Below are 20,320 nucleotides of genomic sequence, written 5' to 3' on the forward strand. Positions count from 1 at the left end.
ATATGATACTTATATTAACAATAACCCTCATAATATTACATCTGTTGTATTTCATACCTGAAAGAGAGGACCACTTTATTTCAGAAATAGTAGTTGACAGTAGGAGTGAGAAGGTTTAAAATCAGTTTAGTGAAGGAATTGTGCCCATGCTTCAAGGAAGTTTGAAACTGATGCATTTTATTTTAAAATGTTTCCCCAACAGCACACATAAGAGACATGCAACAGTCTATACATTTAAAACCTGAGCTTCATAAAGTGAAAAAGTAATCGAGTTTTACCTCCATGATTTAGTATTTTTTCTCTTCATACAACTTGACTTTTAGTATCATTTTGGGGCCCCATGTGCTCTAAAGAAAGATTTTAAATGCAGTGTGGATTTCAAAACGTTTTGGAGTTGATTCAGTTCCATTTTAACTCATTCTTCCAGGACTCCCAATTCCGATCTCCTTGATAGTTAATGGTAATTAGCTATTATTTTGCACTGTTACTATGCATTCCAGAGATGCATAATAGTATTGAAATTGTCTGTTATAAATTTATGAAATAAAGATATAATAGTGACACTTAAAATGCTCCATAGCCTCTAGTGGCTTGATGTATAAGTTCTGAACTTTCTATGAAGGTATAACTTTATTTCCCAGAATTAAGACTTGGAAATATGAATTGTTTAATCCATCAATTGGATTTTTGTGCCTTGATAATTATTTGCATTTTGAGTAACTGTTAGCCTTTTTAGCATGCATTAGGCCAGGACTAGAGCTTGCTTATTTTAATGTTTTTGCAAAGTGTGTAAAATAAAAAATGCTGTTTGCTTGAATATATTCAGTAGATACTAGCTTTTTCTTTCCCCCCCCCCCCCCCCATAGGAATTAAATGACTTAGCACGTGATCCACCAGCACAGTGTTCAGCAGGACCTGTTGGAGATGACAGTAAGTATCACTTTTGCTAAATGTAGCAAATTCTCACTATTAAGTTCAACTTTGAATTCATACCATGTGGCATTATTCTTGTACCTAGGTTTGATATGGTCAACCCTTGAATAAATTGCTTATTTCATATAAAGGTGAAGCATTGTTTTCAAAATGTTTCAGCATGAATTTCATTTTTATGCACTCTTCTATGCAAAATAAGTTTATTTATCACTTTAACATACAATGTATTTCTGAGCCAATATTATCTGTACACTACCTAGGTTTATATTCAGTGTTACAAATGATCTTTTAATAGTATACACATCTCCAGTGGGGATAAAATATAATTGCATTTGAAATTAACCTTCTAATGTAAAGGAAAGATTTAAACAATTAATGCAATAAGAAACATTTGCTACCTATGCAGCACCCTGAGATTGAGAATACTTGATAAATAGTTATGCTGCCTGCTACTTTCCATAGCCATATGTAGCTTCCTTGTAGGGCTGGGCGATTATGACTTAAAAAAATACTCTATTTTTAGAAGTTTGGGCGATACACGATATACATCACGATATACAGCATTTCATTAATCCTTCAATAAGCAAAACTAACAAATACTACATGCAGGCTGTCATGGTAAATATATACACTCACCTAAAGGATTATTAGGAACACCTGTTCAATTTCTCATTAATGCAATTATCTAACCAACCAATCACATGGCAGTTGCTTCAATGCATTTAGGGGTGTGGTCCTGGTCAAGACAATCTCCTGAACTCCAAACTGAATGTCTGAATGGGAAAGAAAGGTGATTTAAGCAATTTTGAGCGTGGCATGGTTGTTGGTGCCAGACGGGCCGGTCTGAGTATTTCACAATCTGCTCAGTTACTGGGATTTTCACGCACAACAATTTCTAGGGTTTACAAAGAATGGTGTGAAAAGGGAAAAACATCCAGTATGCGGCAGTCCTGTGGGCGAAAATGCCTTGTTGATGCTAGAGGTCAGAGGAGAATGGGCCGACTGGTTATTTCAGTCAAAGTTGCTCTTCTATCAGCTTGAATCACTCGTTACAACCGAGGTATGCAGCAAAGCATTTGTGAAGCCACAACACGTAAGACCTTGAGGCGGATGGGCTACAACAGCAGAAGACCCCACCGGGTAGCACTCATCTCCACTACAAATAGGAAAAAGAGGCTACAATTTGCACAAGCTCACCAAAATTGGACAGTTGAAGACTGGAAAAATGTTGCCTGGTCTGATGAGTCTCGATTTCTGTTGAGACGTTCAGATGGTAGAGTCAGAATTTGGCGTAAACAGAATGAGAACATGGATCCATCATGCCTTGTTACCACTGTGCAGGCTGGTGGTGGTGGTGTAATGGTGTGGGGGATGTTTTCTTGGCACACTTTAGGCCCCTTAGTGCCAATTGGGCATCGTTTAAATGCCACGGCCTACCTGAGCATTGTTTCTGACCATGTCCATCCCTTTATGACCACCATGTACCCATCCTCTGATGGCTACTGATGGCTACTTCCAGTAGGATAATGCACCATGTCACAAAGGTGACAGTTTAAATCTTTTCATTTCAAATTGGTTTCTTGAACATGACAATAAGTTCACTGTACTAAACTGGCCCCCACAGTCACCAGATCTCAACCCAATAGAGCATCTTTGGGATGTGGTGGAACGGGAGCTTCGTGCCCTGGATGTGCATCCCACAAATCTCCATCAACTGTAAGATGCTATCCTATCAATATGGGCCAACATTTCTAAAGAATGCTTTCAGCACCTTGTTGAATTAATGCCACGTAGAATTAAGGCAATTCTGAAGGCGAAAGGGGGTCAAACACAGTATTAGTATGTTGTTCCTAATAATCCTTTAGGTGAGTGTATACATACACATATACAGTGGGGGGAAAAAAGTATTTGATCCCCTGCTGATTTTGTATGTTTGCCAACTGACAAAGAAATGATCAGTCTATAATTTTAATGGTAGGTGTATTTTAACAGTGAGAGACAGAATAACAACAAAAAAATCCAGAAAAACGCATTTCAAAAAAGTTATACATTGATTTGCATGTTAATGAGGGAAATAAGTATTTGACCCCTTCGACTTAGTACTTGGTGGCAAAACCCTTGTTGGCAATCACAGAGGTCAGACGTTTCTTGTAGTTGGCCACCAGGTTTGCACACATCTCAGGAGGGATTTTGTCCCACTCCTCTTTGCAGATCCTCTCCAAGTCATTAAGGTTTTGAGGCTGACGTTTGGCAACTCGAACCTTCAGCTCCCTCCACAGATTTTCTATGGGATTAAGGTCTGGAGGCTGGCTAGGCCACTCCAGGACCTTAATGTGCTTCTTCTTGAGCCACTCCTTTGTTGCCTTGGCTGTGTGTTTTGGGTTATTGTCATGCTGGAATACCATCCACGACCCATTTTCAATGCCCTGGCTGAGGGAAGGAGGTTCTCACCCAAGATTTGACGGTACATGGCCCCGTCCATCGTCCCTTTGATGCGGTGCAGTTGTCCTGTCCCCTTAGCAGAAAAACACCCCCAAAGCATAATCTTTCCACCTCCATGTTTGACGGTGGGGATGGTGTTCTTGGGGTCATTCCTCCTCCTCCAAACACGGCGAGTTGAGTTGATGCCAAAGAGCTCGATTTTGGTCTCATCTGACCACAACACTTTCACCTAGTTCTCCTCTGAATCATTCAGATGTTGGCAAACTTCAGACGGGCCTGTACATGTGCTTTCTTGAGCAGGGGGACCTTGTGGGCGCTGCAGGATTTCAGTCCTTCACGGCATAGTGTGTAACCAATTGTTTTCTTGTTGACTATGGTCCCAGCTGCCTTGAGATCATTAACAAGATCCTCCCATGTAGTTCTGGGCTGATTCCTCACCGTTCTCATGATCATTGAAACTCCACGAGGTGAGATCTTGCATGGAAACCCAGACCGAGGGAGACTGACAGTTATTTTGTGTTTCTTCCATTTGCGAATAATTGCACCAACTGTTGTCACCTTCTCACCAAGCTGCTTGGCGATGGTCTTGTAGCCCATTCCAGCCTTGTGTAGGTCTACAATCTTGTCCCTGACATCCTTGGACAGCTCTTTGGTCTTGGCCATGGTGGAGAGTTTGGAATCTGATTGATTGATTCCTTCTGTGGACAGGTGTCTCTTATGCAGGTAACGAGCTCAGATTAGGAGCACTCCCTTTAAGAGAGTGCCCCTAATCTCAGCTCGTTACCTGTATAAAAGACACCTTGGAGCCAGAAATCTTGCTGATTGATAGGGGATCAAATACTTATTTCCCTCATTAACATGCAAATCAATTTATAACTTTTTTGAAATGCGTTTTTCTGGATTTTTTTGTTGTTATTCTGTCTCTCACTGTTAAAATACACCTACCATTAAAATTATAGACTGATCATTTCTTTGTCAGTTGGCAAACATACAAAATCAGCAGGGGATCAAATACTTTTTTCCCTCACTGTATATGTGTATGTACATAAGTTTAAAAATAGCTGGCGTTACAATAGTTTTAATAAATCTTAAATGTGGGGTGCCTTATCCCACGGATTTTATATAGAACAATTTTCCGGTCAAGGAAGGACAGCAGCTCCCATCTAAAAACAGTCCATGTTCACTGATGTCTCAAAAATTATTTATTAGAGAAAAAGTGAACATCATAATGCTTACACGTTTCGATTTATCTTCCTCAGAGCACATATACACATTATGATTTACTGTCAGATAACAACAATAACACAAGTAATAGTAATCACGCAACACATGCGCTGTAAAATGGTACAGATTCAGGTAGATTTTAGCACAGCCGGGTTTATAGTGGCGCATTAACATCTGCTTTCTTTCTGACTGTCGCGTCTCGATTCTACTTACAAGTACAGCACGTTGTTGATACAAAATAGTTATTATAATAATAATAATAATAATAATACAACAGTTGAACCACTTCACCATCTTAATAAAAATAAAATGATACTTTCTGCATGTGTTTGCATTGCTTTCCAATTCATTAAAATGCAAACAAACGTTATTATTAATTTTATACAAATTATATCAATCTAAATTAGCGGGGGTGCAGGGGGTGCTTGCAGATCGAGTTTAACCCGGCGACGAGAGCGGGGCGCAACATGTGCGCTTGTGCACTAAAGTATCTCTTGGTTGTGTTGGTTATTGTGTGTCAGTTCTCTCTCCTCATGTCTGTCTGTGTTTCTGATGCTCATTTCTACCTGCATCCAGCACGTGTGGAAGAACCGGGAATAACGCAAAGCGTCCTAATGACGAAAAATACTGCCGTAAAGTTTGCAATTTGCAACACCACGATATAAACGATATAGCATAATATGAAACGATAGACTTTTTATCGTCATACGATATACATCGTCATATCGCACAGCCCTACTTCCTTGGTTTAAAAACAAATGGGTATGTTATGTGATTGAGACGCCTATTGCATTCAGAAGTGCTTGTTGTATTTTTTTTTTTTTTTAAGATCAAAATATTTCTAGTGGGGAAAAAATGTTTAATGCTCTGCTGCTTTTCTTATGTTTTCTTTTTCCTCTTTCAGTGTTCCACTGGCAGGCCACAATAATGGGACCAGTAAGTATAGTAGTTTTACAGTACTGTCTATAGTAAATTATCATCTGTTATTAAAATGATGCTTCTCTTTGACAGAATGACAGTCCTTATCAAGGCGGTGTGTTCTTCTTGACAATTCACTTTCCAACAGATTACCCCTTCAAACCACCAAAGGTGAGATTATTTTCTCCTGATTTATACACTCAAACATTATAGGCTTATTCGTAAAGCTGTTTAACCTGTTCGTAACTTTAACCATGTTTCTAATTTAGGTTGCATTTACGACAAGAATCTACCACCCAAACATCAACAGCAATGGCAGCATCTGCCTCGATATCCTACGATCACAATGGTCACCAGCATTAACTATTTCGAAAGGTATGATTTTGACATTTTACCTTGTCATCCAGTATAACATTTAAGCAAGCAAGACCTGACACAGATGGTGTTTATAAGTCATTCTGTGTTTGTGTAATTAAACCCACCCTGTAGTTTCATGCCTGGTAATGTTCACAGTATTTTTTATTTTCTTTATAATACAATATTAGAATGTTATTTTACATTTACATGTTAAATGTATCCTTCCCCATAATTTCCCCCCTTTTAAAGAGAAACTAGTGTAGTTCAGTACTAGTTCATTGAAAGTGTGGTGTCTTTTTACATGTTGCTGTTAATGAATAAGTAAGGTGTATGTCAAGAAGAGCATAAAGACCGGGACACAGTGTAAGAGGATTATCAAGGTATGAGGGGGACTAAGAGAATGAATTTAACTGGGAGCCAGTGAAGATGTTTTAAAATGGGGGTAATGTGTTCCCAGGGTCTGGGCCAGATGAGGATACATGCTGCAGAGTTATTGTGCAGTTTGAGTATTTGAAGTTTGAGCATTTCGGTAATCCAACCTGGAGGAGACAAATGCATTGATTTTCAGCAGCAGAATTTGTTAGTGGAGCATGGAGTTATTGACTTGGAAGAACGTGTTTTTTGTAGTATGGCGAACACGAAAATCAAATGAAAGTGGAATCAAATATTACACCAAGGTTCCTGACTTCAGTTGAAAGTGATTCAATGAAACCGGGGACCAGCAGATTTTGGTTCTGGGCTTTCTTCAGGGTGGTTGCGATGCTGATCAGAATGGCTTCAGGTTTGTTACTTTTTAAACCTAAGTAGTTGGAGGCCATTAATGAGTTTATATCATGAAGTCAAGTGACCAAGCAGACTGAAGCAAATTGGTGTGGTGTGAAGGTAGATCTGGGTGTAATCCGGATTATTTGACCAAGTCGGAGGAGGTAGATGAAGAGCAGAGGCCCAAGGTAGGAGCCCTGAGGGACCCCATGGCATAAAGGAGCTGTGGCAGATGGAAATCAATTGCTGTCTGTCTGATAGATAAGATTAGAACCAGGAGAGGGCTGAGCCAGAGATACCAAGGAGAGATTCCAAAGGGTTCAGAAGTATGTTATGGCAAACTATGTCAAAGGCAGCTGTTAAATTGAGGAGAATATTTAGTTTACTGGAGAAATTGGAAAAGATTCAGCAGGATTTAATAGGGCTGGGTGATATGGCCAAAATATAGTATCACTATTTTTCACATTTTTGACGGTATGACAGTATTTTTTAATGGCCATTTTATACTGTTCGTAAAGCAAAAATAATAGGACACAACTGACATTGAATTAAGTTTCCCTGTTCTGTGTCAGTTGTCTTGAAACCAAATCACGTCCACACTATCAACGACGCACCTTCCTTCGGGACAAATTCACTCGGGTAACTTTGCTGTGAAGTTTCACACACTGCTGTCCTCCATCTCGTCTTCATTCATTGTGCATTTATCACCTTTGTTTGTTTGTCAACATGCAATACACATGGAATTTATTTTCAATATTTGGCAGAATTCACTCCAAAACGAGCGTCGCATTCAAGAAGCAGTTCTGCAGAGATTCAGAGATGCGTGTTCTTGGGCTGCGTCCCAAATCGCACACTTGCTCCCTACACCCTTCGACAAGTGTACGCTTTGCGTGACGTTGTGCAGACATCACAGAGTGTGCACTTGGGTGAGGAGGGTGTAGGGTGAAGCTAAAAGCGCTCAATTGGACACACTTCAGTGCCTATGCCTTTGACCGAAAAAGTACCTATGCAGTCTTTTCTGGTCATCTGTCTCTGTATTTAATTACAATAATAATAATACTACTACTACTTTTGAAATACATCTACATACTATCACCTCCTAGTTTTATAGGATACTACTTCAGTAATTAACTGATAGGTGCCAAAACTTATTTTAGCGGAACTTTCTAATCATGTATTTAAATCATGATTATATAATTTATATTATCTATGTATTATTTCCTTGATGCATAATTTAACAATTTCTACAATTGTCTAGCTAGCATTACATTACATTTATATACACCCACCGCTGCCATATTTTCCGAATTGACTTGTCTCCGCCTTTAATGCACAGAGTTCTGGGAGTTATGTACACTCCGCCAAAGGGAGCATTATTATTATTATTTTTTTTTTTATTACTTGGCAGACGCCCTTATCCAGGGCGACTTACAACATAAGTGCAAAACAAAGTGCAAAAATACAGTTAAGTACAAGGCATTACAAATTCAAGTTAACTAAAACATAGTAATACAAAATACATTTTATAAATTCCAATTTATAATTTCCCCCAGTACAGTAAGTGAGGTCCTACATCCTGGAAGGTGAACGCTAAGTACTGTCAAGATGTAGGGTCACAGTCAAGGGCAATGGGAAAGGGAGCAAGGAGGAAAACGAATCAAAAGCACAAGGGGCATAATAAAACTGTGAAGTGGTATCTAGCAGGGATAGAGGACTAATATTACAAGTAATGTCCGAAAAGATGAGTCTTGAGTAAGCGCTGGAATGAGGTCAAGGACTCTGCCGTTTTGACTTCGGTGGGCAGGTCGTTCCACCATTTAGGGGCCAGGGATGAGAAGGAGCGGGCTCTGGAGGAAGGAGAGTGGAGAGGAGGTAGAGTTAGCATTGAAGGAACAAACTGCTCGATTAGGCTCCCTTCACTCGCTCCCTAAGGGATTGGGACACACCTTAAGATGGCCACCGTAGTATTTCCGCCCCGCAAGGGAAAGGAATGAGGGAACAACTGTGCGATTTGGGAAGCAGCCCTAGAGTGTTTCTGCGTGATGCCACTAAGCCCTGCCCACATAAATCTGCACAGAATCACACAGCCCAGCACAGCTCTGAGAAGCTGCTGCGGGAGGCGAGCTGTGGCTGAGAGACAAAAGATTATGCAGAAATCAAGAGGGACGTGTTGAATCTGGATGTGAGGTGAATGAAAACTACTACTGCCCACTTGTTGGAGACTTATGTCAACTTTCATTGCAGAATGAAGCTGTGAACAGCATTGTGAAAACCATAGATATAGAATTCTAGATCGACACTTTAGCATTGTCAATGCTTTATTACATACATTTTAAAAAATATAATGTAAATCTATGATGCACAATTAATTGATACTTAAATTATTTGCAATTCAATTTTTTTTTTTTAATAAAAACTAAAATAATATAAAAATAACAAATTTAAGTCATCCAAATACATTGATTTCTGCAGGGTTTGTGAATAAAGGTTGATTGTGTTCTTGTAGCGCAGATCTGCAGGATCCAACTGATCCCATTGGTGGAGCCGTGCAGATCTGTGTAAATTTGCGTTACACGAACACTATCGGAGTTCTTTGATCAGATGTGTCTCGTGTCAGACGGCACAGTGTCAAGCAGCCGCGCAGCAAGTTGTGGGATACATAAACGTGATCAAGGTTATTGGTAGCTGAATGATATGACTGAATAACATGGTAATTAGTAAATTATTCAATTTAGCATAGAAAACTTTAAAATACCGATATGAAGTTATAGAAAAAGTCCAAACCGGTCCATAAATGAATACCGGTATATAGTTGTTAACGGTATACCACCCAGCACTAGGATGTAAGAGCTTGTTGATCGTATAGAATAGATATCTGGGTTTTCCTTGGTCATGAGTAATTAAGTCTAGATAATAGGTTTTTTTTTTTTTTTTTCTGCATCCAGCGCTGATTTGTCAAGTGAGACATGTTCCTTGTATACCAAGGCATGAACCATTAGGCCAGTTAGTTTAGAGAGGCATTCAAGGTGTTGACCGTTAGCTTTCATGGACTTACGCTCTGGTATAACCAAGGGGCTGAGATAGAGGAGGTTATGGTGCAGTGTTTCAAGGTGGTGATGAGGAGATTATCATAAAACGCAACCAAGTCAGATGCCGGGGAGTGATTTTGGAATTAAGCAATTCCATAAAAACAACAGGGTGCATGTTTTTTATATTCCTGTAATTCATGGACTGATTAGATGAAGAGGGGGATATAGACAAGGTGAGGTTACACAGAACAACCTTATGATCAGAGATCAAAAGGTTGAGGCTACGGAAAGCAAAGGAGGTGTACCAGAGGAATGTCAAGAGTGGCCATGGGAGTGAGTGGGGAAATCTGTGTTGTGTAAAGTCAAAGCAGTAAAGTAGATTCAGGAAATCAGTAATACATTAACAATGTTCAGAGTCAACATGGATATTTTGGTCACCTAGCAACACAATAGCTGGACACAGAGTAGATGTCAAAAGTTCAGGTAATTCAGAAATGAATACAACAGATGCTTTAGGAGGATGTTATATGAGCACAAACAGAGTGGGCTGTGTACAGAGTAGCTTAAACACCAGACATTCAAAAGAAGTAGGAGGCTCAACCTTTACATTGAAGTTAAGCATGATACAGTACAGCAAAACCACCATCATGACTATCGGCAGCGTGTAGTAGTGGTTAGGTCTCAGTTAGGTCCAGTGTGGAGGGTCGTGGGTTTGATCCCAGGTGAGGGGGGAGTGCTGTTGTACCCTTGAGCAAGGTACTTTACCTAGATTGCTCCTGTAAATATGATGTATTGTAACAATTGTAAGTCACCCTGGATGCTAAGAAATGGAGTAATATTCCCAATTAAAAGTTTACAATAGCGTAGTTAAGTTGTATCGGTCTCCGAAGCAGTACCATTTTCAAAACATCCCTCATTTGATTTCCTGAAAAGCACTCTCATTTAATGAGCACTTTCAGTGCACCACTATTTTCCCCATCTCCTCAAATAAACTTTTTTTTTCTTTTTTTTGAACAAAAAGAAAAATCTGTTTTTTAAAAGCTTGTTGAAAGGTTAATACTCACAACAAACCTGTGTGCTATTGGTCAAAACCTTTTTAAGGCTAAAGTTTGGGCCAAAAATCACCCCCCCTCTAGTCCTCCAGCAATATTACTGCATGGACCGAAAATCGGCCCTGTAGTCCTCTGAGGGTTAAACATGGAGTTAAAAACATTGCAATCAAAAAGTATTTAATTTAGCTAACTCATGTAATATACTCGGTATAGTCTACATCGATGGGTATAATTTATTTTGCACAACTTGTAATTTATCCTTAGAGCACACTTAAGTCTTAAGTCTGAAAATTAGTCTTAGATTGACAGATATGTCCTTCTCCAGTAAAATCATAAGGGAAAGGAAGATATGAATGCCAACAACTTTTTTTTTGTTTTTGTTTGATTTGACAGAGGCATTTGTTTGTGCTAATATTCGCCTGGGAAGGGAGATTATAATCCCAAAATCTATGCAGTCTTCAAAAGCATTTGAAGTTAATTTCAATAATGACTGAATTTCTCTGATAATACCAATCAGATGATCAAGGCATACAATTACATTAATCTGCTAAATTCAATACATTTCACTAGTAAAGCCCTCTTAATATCTGGGAATTTTTTTTGGAAGCAGACAATCTGTTACAACCGTGACAAATATTTGTACTTTGCCCAAGAAGAAAACTACAGAATTCTTGGATAGCTTGTGTAAGGTGGTCTTCAAAATGTGTTCTACCCATAAAGTTGCCACCTGAGTAATGCATGATATGAGCCCTTCGTATTCAGCTGCTAAATATCAATACAAATTCATCTCTTTTTATGTTGACTCCAGAAATTGTGTAAAATTAGTTTCCTTTAAAGATTAAGCATTATTTCTCAATTTTGCACAAAAGGCTATAATAGTTTTCTTGGGGAAAATGATGGCACACTGAAAGTGATCATTAAATGAGTGCTTTTAAGGAAATAAAATGAGGGATGTTTTAAACATTTTACTGCTTCTGAGACCGATAAAACCTTTTTTGTAGTATTGTAAACATTTAATTGGGCACATTGATTAGCATTGTAGACTGTTATGACAGGGGGGGGGGGATGCAGAAGTTTATCACGAGAATGTAAATGTGCGTGGGTAAAGATGCATATTAAGTTGTTTCTAGTTAATTTCAGATGGTCAATCTAAATGTCAGAATCCCCTTTTTAACCCAAATTACATAATTGACACAGATGAAAACCGCTAAGATTAAGAAATACACAGAAGTCCGAGATGTATTCAATACAGCAAACCCGACCAGCCAATTTCTCAGCAAAGGAGAAAGAACACATCTACACTGAGTATAATAATCAGTACATTTGAAGATGCATTTATATTTATTCAACACATAACACAACCTGACCGGCTGATACTTGTTGTTTTGCCTGTGAGAGAATATAGACGGACCCGGCAACCAAGGATGGTGGAATAAGTGGCAAGGAGAGCAGAGTTGGTCACCAATCAGGTCTGTGCAATAACTTCTGGATGAGTAAGCCCAGGAACAGGAACTTTGCACATAAAACAAAAACAAACAAAAAACTTGCCAGTAAAACTAGGCTTTAAGTAAACCAAAAAAAAAATATATATATATATATAATATATATAGCGAACTCCTGGCTTGTGCCATTAAGACAGTTGAACAGCTACCATAAGCTTACTTTGCTTATTTAATTCACTGGCTGAGAGCAGCCGCTACCTTTCACAGGTATCAACCTTTAGAACTGAACTCCTACAGGTTGAGGTAAGGCTTATTTTATTCCCTTCCTGTGGCTCCTCCCATGATTGGACCGGTCCACTTTCCTAAAAATACATGTAAGGCTAAATAATGTTCTATAACCTTAATTCTTATGCATAAGCTTTTAGTACAATATTAGTAATTAAAAAAAACATTTCTACATGACATGAAATGAAAAAGAAACAGACTATTGTCATACATCTCCATATTAATCGTTGCATTAAGGAGAAATAGCCATTACACTAGGTGCCCCCTGCTTCTGCATGAGTGGTCCAGAACACTGTATGAAAGCAACCACTGGGTGTTGCTCCCAGGCACTTGGAGCGAACACAGTGAAACTAAAACCCGGAAGCATGAGCTCAGCGGCAGTCCTACAGCGGTTACCTTTCCTAAACAGTCCAGAAAACAAAAGGAAAAAGGCATTGAGAAAAAAAAAAGTGCATAAAATACATTGCTAAACTGCAAAGCGCACATATAAGCACCCAGCAAATTAATTTTTATTCCCGTATTGTACAAAGATAGAATGTCCGGTTTGTCTTTCCCCACGGCTTTACACGGAAGCTCTGCAGGTGCTGTTTGCTCAAGGTAAGGCTCTTCATTTGTTTACCCTGATGATAATTGCAATTCTGCAGCAGAATAACAGTTTGGGTTTAATGCAACGCACTCGGAGCACTCTTGATGTCATTTAAAAACACTGATGTTCGTGATGAGGTCGGGACAAACTCATCACAGCCTGTATTCTGTTGAGTTTCTAGACATGTAGGCTTCTTGCAAAACTGATATCTCTTGATTATTTTTAAACTGATGGTTTGTCTTTTTTTTGTGTTTGTTTTAAGAATATTCTGGAGATTTGTTTTGATAAGGCAAGTTTTGAAAATAAAATTGGCGTCTGTATTACACATTTCTGTATTCAATCCATAAATAAACTAATTATAGAAAGAATGTACTTACGTTTCTTGTGATTATATAGGTTTCAGATCCTTATATTTATGTTAAGTAATTTGCTGAGCTATACCATTTGTGTGAGAGTGCTGTAGTCTTTACGCCTAGAGCGGTAACTGTGAGTTTAGTAGGGCCCGACCGATATATCGGTACACCGATATTATCGGCCGATGTTTGTTCTTTTTTTTTTTTTTTTTTACGGAATTATCGGTATCGGCACATTCCACCAATAATGCACCAATAAACATTCATGTTTCATGGACACATCCTATATTTTTGTGCAAGGCCTAGAGTGTAGGAACAGTCCCACAGTCTCCTAGATACTCTCTACAACAGTATGCTAACCCACAGACTCTTCCAGAGGTATCAGAGGGCATAAATGAAGAGCTGCAGCATTATCTTAGAGAACCTGTGATTGATGGGAAGAAAGGCAACCCTCTTGAGTGGTGGAGCCAAAACAGTGGCTGCTTTAAGGGACCATCTCTACTGGGAACGAGATACCACTGCTCCTCACCTTCCTTTGTCCCAAGGGAGAGGGTTTTCAGTACTGTTGGGAACATTTATGCGGACGGACTGAGCTCTCTTTCGGGAAAAATTGCAGAGAAGCTGTGCTTTCTGCACTATAACCTGCCACTGCTGAAATGGCATTATTGAGCACTGAGAAGAACCTTTTTCTATTTGTGTGAAATTGTTCATATAATGTGTTCTATGCTCAAATTTATAACACATGCAAGTCTTCCTTTATATTACATTCTAATTTATATAATTTATTTTTACAATGTTTGATTTTGTGGTTATTTATGGTAATTCATGTTAATTTAATAAAGTTCAGTTTATTGTTCACATGCCTTCAGTGCATATCTTTGTCTCTTTGAAAGCAAAATTTGAGGAATTCATACTAGAAAATGTCTGTTTTGCATGTTAACTAAATAAATAAATAAATATTGGCAGATATATCGGTTATCGGATAATGTTGCTCCCCAGTTATCGGTATCGGACCCAAAAAACCTGTATCGGTCAGGTTCTCGAGTTTAGTACTCTGAGGGTTAAGTAGACTACATGGCCATCTTGTGTGGAGAGAAATGAAGTGCAGCCTTAGAACACATGTTGCTTAAAACACAGGGTGCTTGTCATACCTTCCTGGATAGTTACAACAGCTCCGGGTTTGTTTTCCCTGCGACACCTCAAGTCATTCCATTCAGTAGTGCTTTAGAGTTCACATTTTACCAACTCATAATACTAATGTACATTTTGAAGGAAAATGAAAAATCACAATTTCCCAAACACAGCACTGTGTAAAAAGAATGTAATTGTGATCTTTTTTTTTTTTTTTTCCTTTCAATTTAGTTATAACTATGGTAATTTTTCACAATCCTGACATGACATGATTTGGCATGGCTCAGATTCTTATTATTCATATGATTTCCTCAAGATGTCATATGAATCAGATTTAGTCATTGCCATGTCCATGACCATTTTACATACTGAAATGTTTTTCATTTTTTAATTCTCTGTCAAAAGTATAAGTAAGGTGTGCTGGCATGGGCGAAAGATACAAGGTTTCGTATGGTTCCTGGAATGTGGAGTCTATGTAATCTGTGATAACAAAAAGCATTTAATAATCCTCACAATTTTAATGCATCTCATGCTAGATATTGCATTACGATGTTGATGCTTCTCAGATCTTGTATACAGTATAGCCACCTTTTTCAGCTCTACCCTGTTTATTCATGGAGTTGGGCACTCATTTTGTTTGAGTACATAGCTGTAGGTCATATACCAAGAATAAAAATACTGATGTATGGATTCGCATTCATTTAGAAAAAAAAAAAAAAAAAAGATTCTATGCAAGAATTCTGCTTTGTCAAAGGAATAAAACCTATATTTGTGTGAATTATACCAATTGTAATTTAATTTACAAGGTCTACATTCCATGAAAGAGATTATATAATTTGTAAGCAAAGTAATAAATGAGTAAATGGAACTTTCCCCAGGTAGGGTTGAGAAAATGTGTTCTGTAAAATTCTGTAAACTTGTCGCAGCTTCCGATCCTAGATCAATGGAAAAGCCTATACTTGAATACAACTACAGATTCGTAATTGAGATATATGTGTGTGTGTGTGTGTGTGTGTGTGTGTATAATATATATAATGAATATGAGAGAGAGAGATTAGACCACTTAACATTTCTGAACTTGGAGTGGTTTCAATTTTTAAAATAATTAGAAATGTACACCTACAGTTAACCACACTACCATTTTTCACTTGGTGTCGTCAAGTGAATGCTCAGTTTTTGTAGTTCTTCTGTGTAGTTAGACCTTTCGACTCTGTGTAAAGTTCTTCCTCAGTGGGAGACCGAAGCACTTAATAATGTCATCTTTCTTAATTTTAAACTTTCCGTTACAGCAATAAGACAACTAACTAATTGAGAATATATCGAGAAATGCAATAGCATGTTATCCATTTTAATCATATACACCTCTAAACAGTATAAAATATAGGCTAATGTTATGTCAGTTTTTTTTTTATATATATATATATGTGTGTGTGTGTGTGTATGTGTATATATATATATATATATATATAATATACATATATACACTCACCTAAAGGATTATTAGGAACACCTGTTCAATTTCTCATTAATGCAATTATCTAACCAACCAATCACATGGCAGTTGCTTCAATGCATTTAGGGGTGTGGTCCTGGTCAAGACAATCTCCTGAACTCCAAACTGAATGTCTGAATGGGAAAGAAAGGTGATTTAAGCAATTTTGAGCGTGGCATGGTTGTTGGTGCCAGACGGGCCGGTCTGAGTATTTCACAATCTGCTCAGTTACTGGGATTTTCACGCACAACCATTTCTAGGGTTTACAAAGAATGGTGTGAAAAGGGAAAAACATCCAGTATGCGGCAGTCCTGTGGGCGAAAATGCCTTGTTGATGCTAGAGGTCAGAGGAGAATGGGCAGACTGATTCAAGCTGATAGAAGAGCAACTTTGACTGAAATAACCACTCGTTACAACCGAGGTATGCAGCAAAGCATTTGTGAAGCCACAACACGTACAACCTTGAGGCGGATGGGCTACAACAGCAGAAGACCCCACCGGGTACCACTCATCTCCACTACAAATAGGAAAAAGAGGCTACAATTTGCACAAGCTCGCCAAAATTGGACAGTTGAAGACTGGAAAAATGTTGCCTGGTCTGATGAGTCTCGATTTCTGTTGAGACATTCAGATGGTAGAGTCAGAATTTGGCGTAAACAGAATGAGAACATGGATCCATCATGGCTTGTTACCACTGTGCAGGCTGGTGGTGGTGGTGTAATGGTGTGGGGGATGTTTTCTTGGCACACTTTAGGCCCCTTAGTGCCAATTGGGCATCGTTTAAATGCCACGGCCTACCTGAGCATTGTTTCTGACCATGTCCATCCCTTTATGACCACCATGTACCCATCCTCTGATGGCTACTTCCAGCAGGATAATGCACCATGTCACAAAGGTCCAATCATTTCAAATTGGTTTCTTGAACATGACAATGAGTTCACTGTACTAAACTGGCCCCCACAGTCACCAGATCTCAACCCAATAGAGCATCTTTGGGATGTGGTGGAACGGGAGCTTCGTGCCCTGGATGTGCATCCCACAAATCTCCATCAACTGCAAGATGCTATCCTATCAATATGGGCCAACATTTCTAAAGAATGCTTTCAGCACCTTGTTGAATTAATGCCACGTAGAATTAAGGCAGTTCTGAAGGCAAAAGGGGGTCAAACACAGTATTAGTATGGTGTTCCTAATAATCCTTTAGGTGAGTGTATATATGTGTGGGTGTGTGTGTGTATATATATATATGTGTATATGTTTATATATATGTATATATACGTATACGTGTATGTATGTATGTATGTATGTATAATGTATTCTCTCCACTAGGGTGCTAGAAACACTCCTAATGGTTTCTGTGTTTTGGGTGGTTAAGCAGACATTTTGTTCTGGTGGGTGGCATTGGAAATTTTGATTTTTGATCTTCTTCGAGGCCCTGGGACAGGCAGTAGTACTTTGAGTTTACCTACAACCTGCCAATCAGTTTAAAGTAGTCAGTTTCTAAAAGACTTGGGTGTTCATTTTTTTTTTTTTTTTTATATATATATATATATATATATATATTATAGTATTCCCTTACATGGGAATAAAAGTCCATTGTGGAGTGCTTGTGCAGTTTTGCGAGGTGCAAACAGATTTGTGAGGCACAGGAAAAAGTGATATATATTCCAATGTCAAGTAATTACTTTGCACCAAGTGAGATTTGTTTGCGAGGGGGAGGCACATATTTTAAGAGGTAATTCTGTGACATTTGAATATTGGTCCCTGTATCTTTTTAATAGGCATGTTTTCTATAAGTGTTAAATTTGCCGATGTCTGTCAGACGAGGGCAAATATGGGATGTGCCAACTGAAAACATTTGCCAGCCCACCGTTTCAGTTCCATTTGTGAACTGCCTCTGGTTTCATTACTCTGAAATACCGATACAGATATTGCTTTGAATGAGAGAGATGTTGCAGGACTTTCTATGCCTTGATTTCTGATGTGCAATTTTAAGTGAAACCAGGGATTGCATCCAGTGGCAGAGATGAGACAAGTCAGAGTTGTTGTGGATAAAAAGTAACAAAACCGATATCTGGGTTAATCAGCAACAACTGCTGCTTGTGATTGACAAGGCATCCCACCCTCATTTACAGAGTTTAACCTATTGCCGTAGTAACAAAATGCCCAAAACCCAGAAATAGAGCACTTGTGGCATCTTTTCATGGTGAGTTTTAAATTTTAGTGTTAAAAGTTGCTTATATGATACTTATCTGGAAAAATGCTAATTGCATTAATATGCAAAAATAAATGATAATGTGAATACACTATTTTGCAACACAAAGAAGCAAAACTGTAATTTAAGGAACCAAGCTAGTATTCTAACCTATTAGGCCTATACACATCTGTGTACTTAAATGTTTATATTAATAAATTGACTTATGTATTTATAGTCTAGGAACCTTGATGATTTTGAAATTTAGATATAGGAAAAGTTATTGTATTTTGCTGTTCTAAACATGTTTAGAAACAAGGTTTCGCCACTAGCAACATTAAATAATGTGTGATGGTCAGGAAATGTGTAATAAAGTTGTACTGGAGTAATATAAAAACAATGGAGCATCCTGTATAACAGGTGTAGCTTTTTAATACTCATTTTTGAATATCTTTTTAGTTTCCAAATTCAGTTTTACTACATTTAATTTTATAAAATGTTGAAGAGGACTTTTCAATAATTAGTCTGCGATTGGGTGACAGCAATCCGCAAAGCCACAGTACTAATTCTGAGAATAATCAGTGTTGTAATCTGTTGCTGTAGTTTGAAAATAAGGCAACATAAAATGGATTAATCCTCCACATATTAAATTAACCCCAACATTGATTTGTATGTTTTTTGTTTGTTTTTTCTTCGTTAATGTGAAGTAATTCCAGATGTTCTAATGCTGTATATTGGAAGTGCATGTTGTCTAAACGGCAAATAAAATAGCGGGAAATCCTTCAACTGATGTATAGAGTTATCCGTGTCCGTGTTTCCTACAGGTTTCTGATTGTTCTAGAGGAATTAATGCCCTCCTGTTTGGTTTGTTCTGTAGAACAGCTCTTAGAAGGTCACCTCTGGTGACTTTTTGACACATAGGGAAGTCATATTGATTTTATTTTAAAGCCTGTATTGTTGATTGGCTTTCTAGGTAGCTTTAATGAAGATTGACGGGAGGGTGGGATTTGTTATGTCTGCTAAACTAGAACGTACCTTGGCAAACAATGGGCATGTTCATGTTGCGTGGATTTCTGCAGTTCTACGCAGTTCTGTGCAAATCTGCACGGCTCCACCAATGGGATCGTTGGAATTCTACACATCTGCAGAAATCTGCGCTACATGAACATGACCAATGGCTTCTTCACAGAGAAGTTCTGCATGGAAATACTTTGACAAAGTAAATGAAAAGAATTAAAGTGTATAATAGGGCTGGGTGATATGACTTATAAATAATATCTCTGTTTTTAGAAGTTTGGGCGATACACTATATATCTCTAATTCTTGTTTTTATCCAATGAAGCTACAAAAAAGCTACAGAAAGTTCATAATGTTTTGTAATTGCAATTCAGTATGTCACATTGAAGGCAAGGACAACAGCTGTGGAATTATCGATCATCCAGTATTTGTCATGCACATTCCTAATCCAAAGCCACTATCCATAGCAAACTTATCTGTAAAATTAGGCAACAGTAGATACCGGTAGCTATAAGATTGGGTGACTCTTTCGCTCGAACAACTAATTTATTTTGTCAAGCTTACTTGCACAGTTCTTTAACTTTGCAACAAGGAAAACAATATGCATGAATCAGTGACTCATTCATACTATGCAGTATAGAAAGTGTTTTCAAGCCAAATCCAAAAGTAGGTGGAGAGCTACCTTGTCCCTTTACTTTTCCTCTCAGCTTGCCAGCTGGTAATGACTGATACTGGAGTAAAGTGGCACAAGTCACTCTTGTTCGTCTGTAGTAGTGGCTTGCGTGCTCTAGCCTAGAAGAAGCAGCGCGGGGCGGCTTGTGAGCACTGCACATTGAACCTGGATTGCCTAGCAACCCCATATATTTGTAAAATAAATGCAGATAAGTTAAACTTGGAGTGCACGTTTGCTACTGAGCCAAAATATAAAATTGTTTTGCAGTGGCGGTGTAGATTCAGCATCGGTGTACCGCTGCTCCAGAATAGAGGTGCAGGAAATGCTGATCTATGTAATACTGTGCTAAATGAATTGGTCCTTAGTCCAGCCTGCCCAAGCAAGATGGCCTGACCTACAAAAAAGCTGCTTTCCCACTTTCCTGTCATCT

The 20,320-nt window shown here is 38.4% G+C and overlaps 1 protein-coding gene across 1 annotated transcript in view; it reads left to right on the forward strand.

The window, feature by feature from the left end:
- ube2d2 (ubiquitin-conjugating enzyme E2D 2 (UBC4/5 homolog, yeast)) overlaps window positions 1-20,320 on the forward strand; it is a 39,063-nt gene that overhangs the window by 15,123 nt on the left and 3,620 nt on the right. The window contains exons 2-5 of the mRNA XM_066716365.1: window positions 867-930; window positions 5,504-5,535; window positions 5,611-5,688; window positions 5,787-5,892. Of these exons, the coding sequence (XP_066572462.1) occupies window positions 867-930; window positions 5,504-5,535; window positions 5,611-5,688; window positions 5,787-5,892 (280 nt within the window). The remainder of the gene's footprint in view (window positions 1-866; window positions 931-5,503; window positions 5,536-5,610; window positions 5,689-5,786; window positions 5,893-20,320) is intronic.

The sequence above is a fragment of the Amia ocellicauda genome, chromosome 11, assembly GCF_036373705.1.
Source record: "Amia ocellicauda isolate fAmiCal2 chromosome 11, fAmiCal2.hap1, whole genome shotgun sequence".
Classification (NCBI taxonomy): domain Eukaryota; kingdom Metazoa; phylum Chordata; class Actinopteri; order Amiiformes; family Amiidae; genus Amia; species Amia ocellicauda.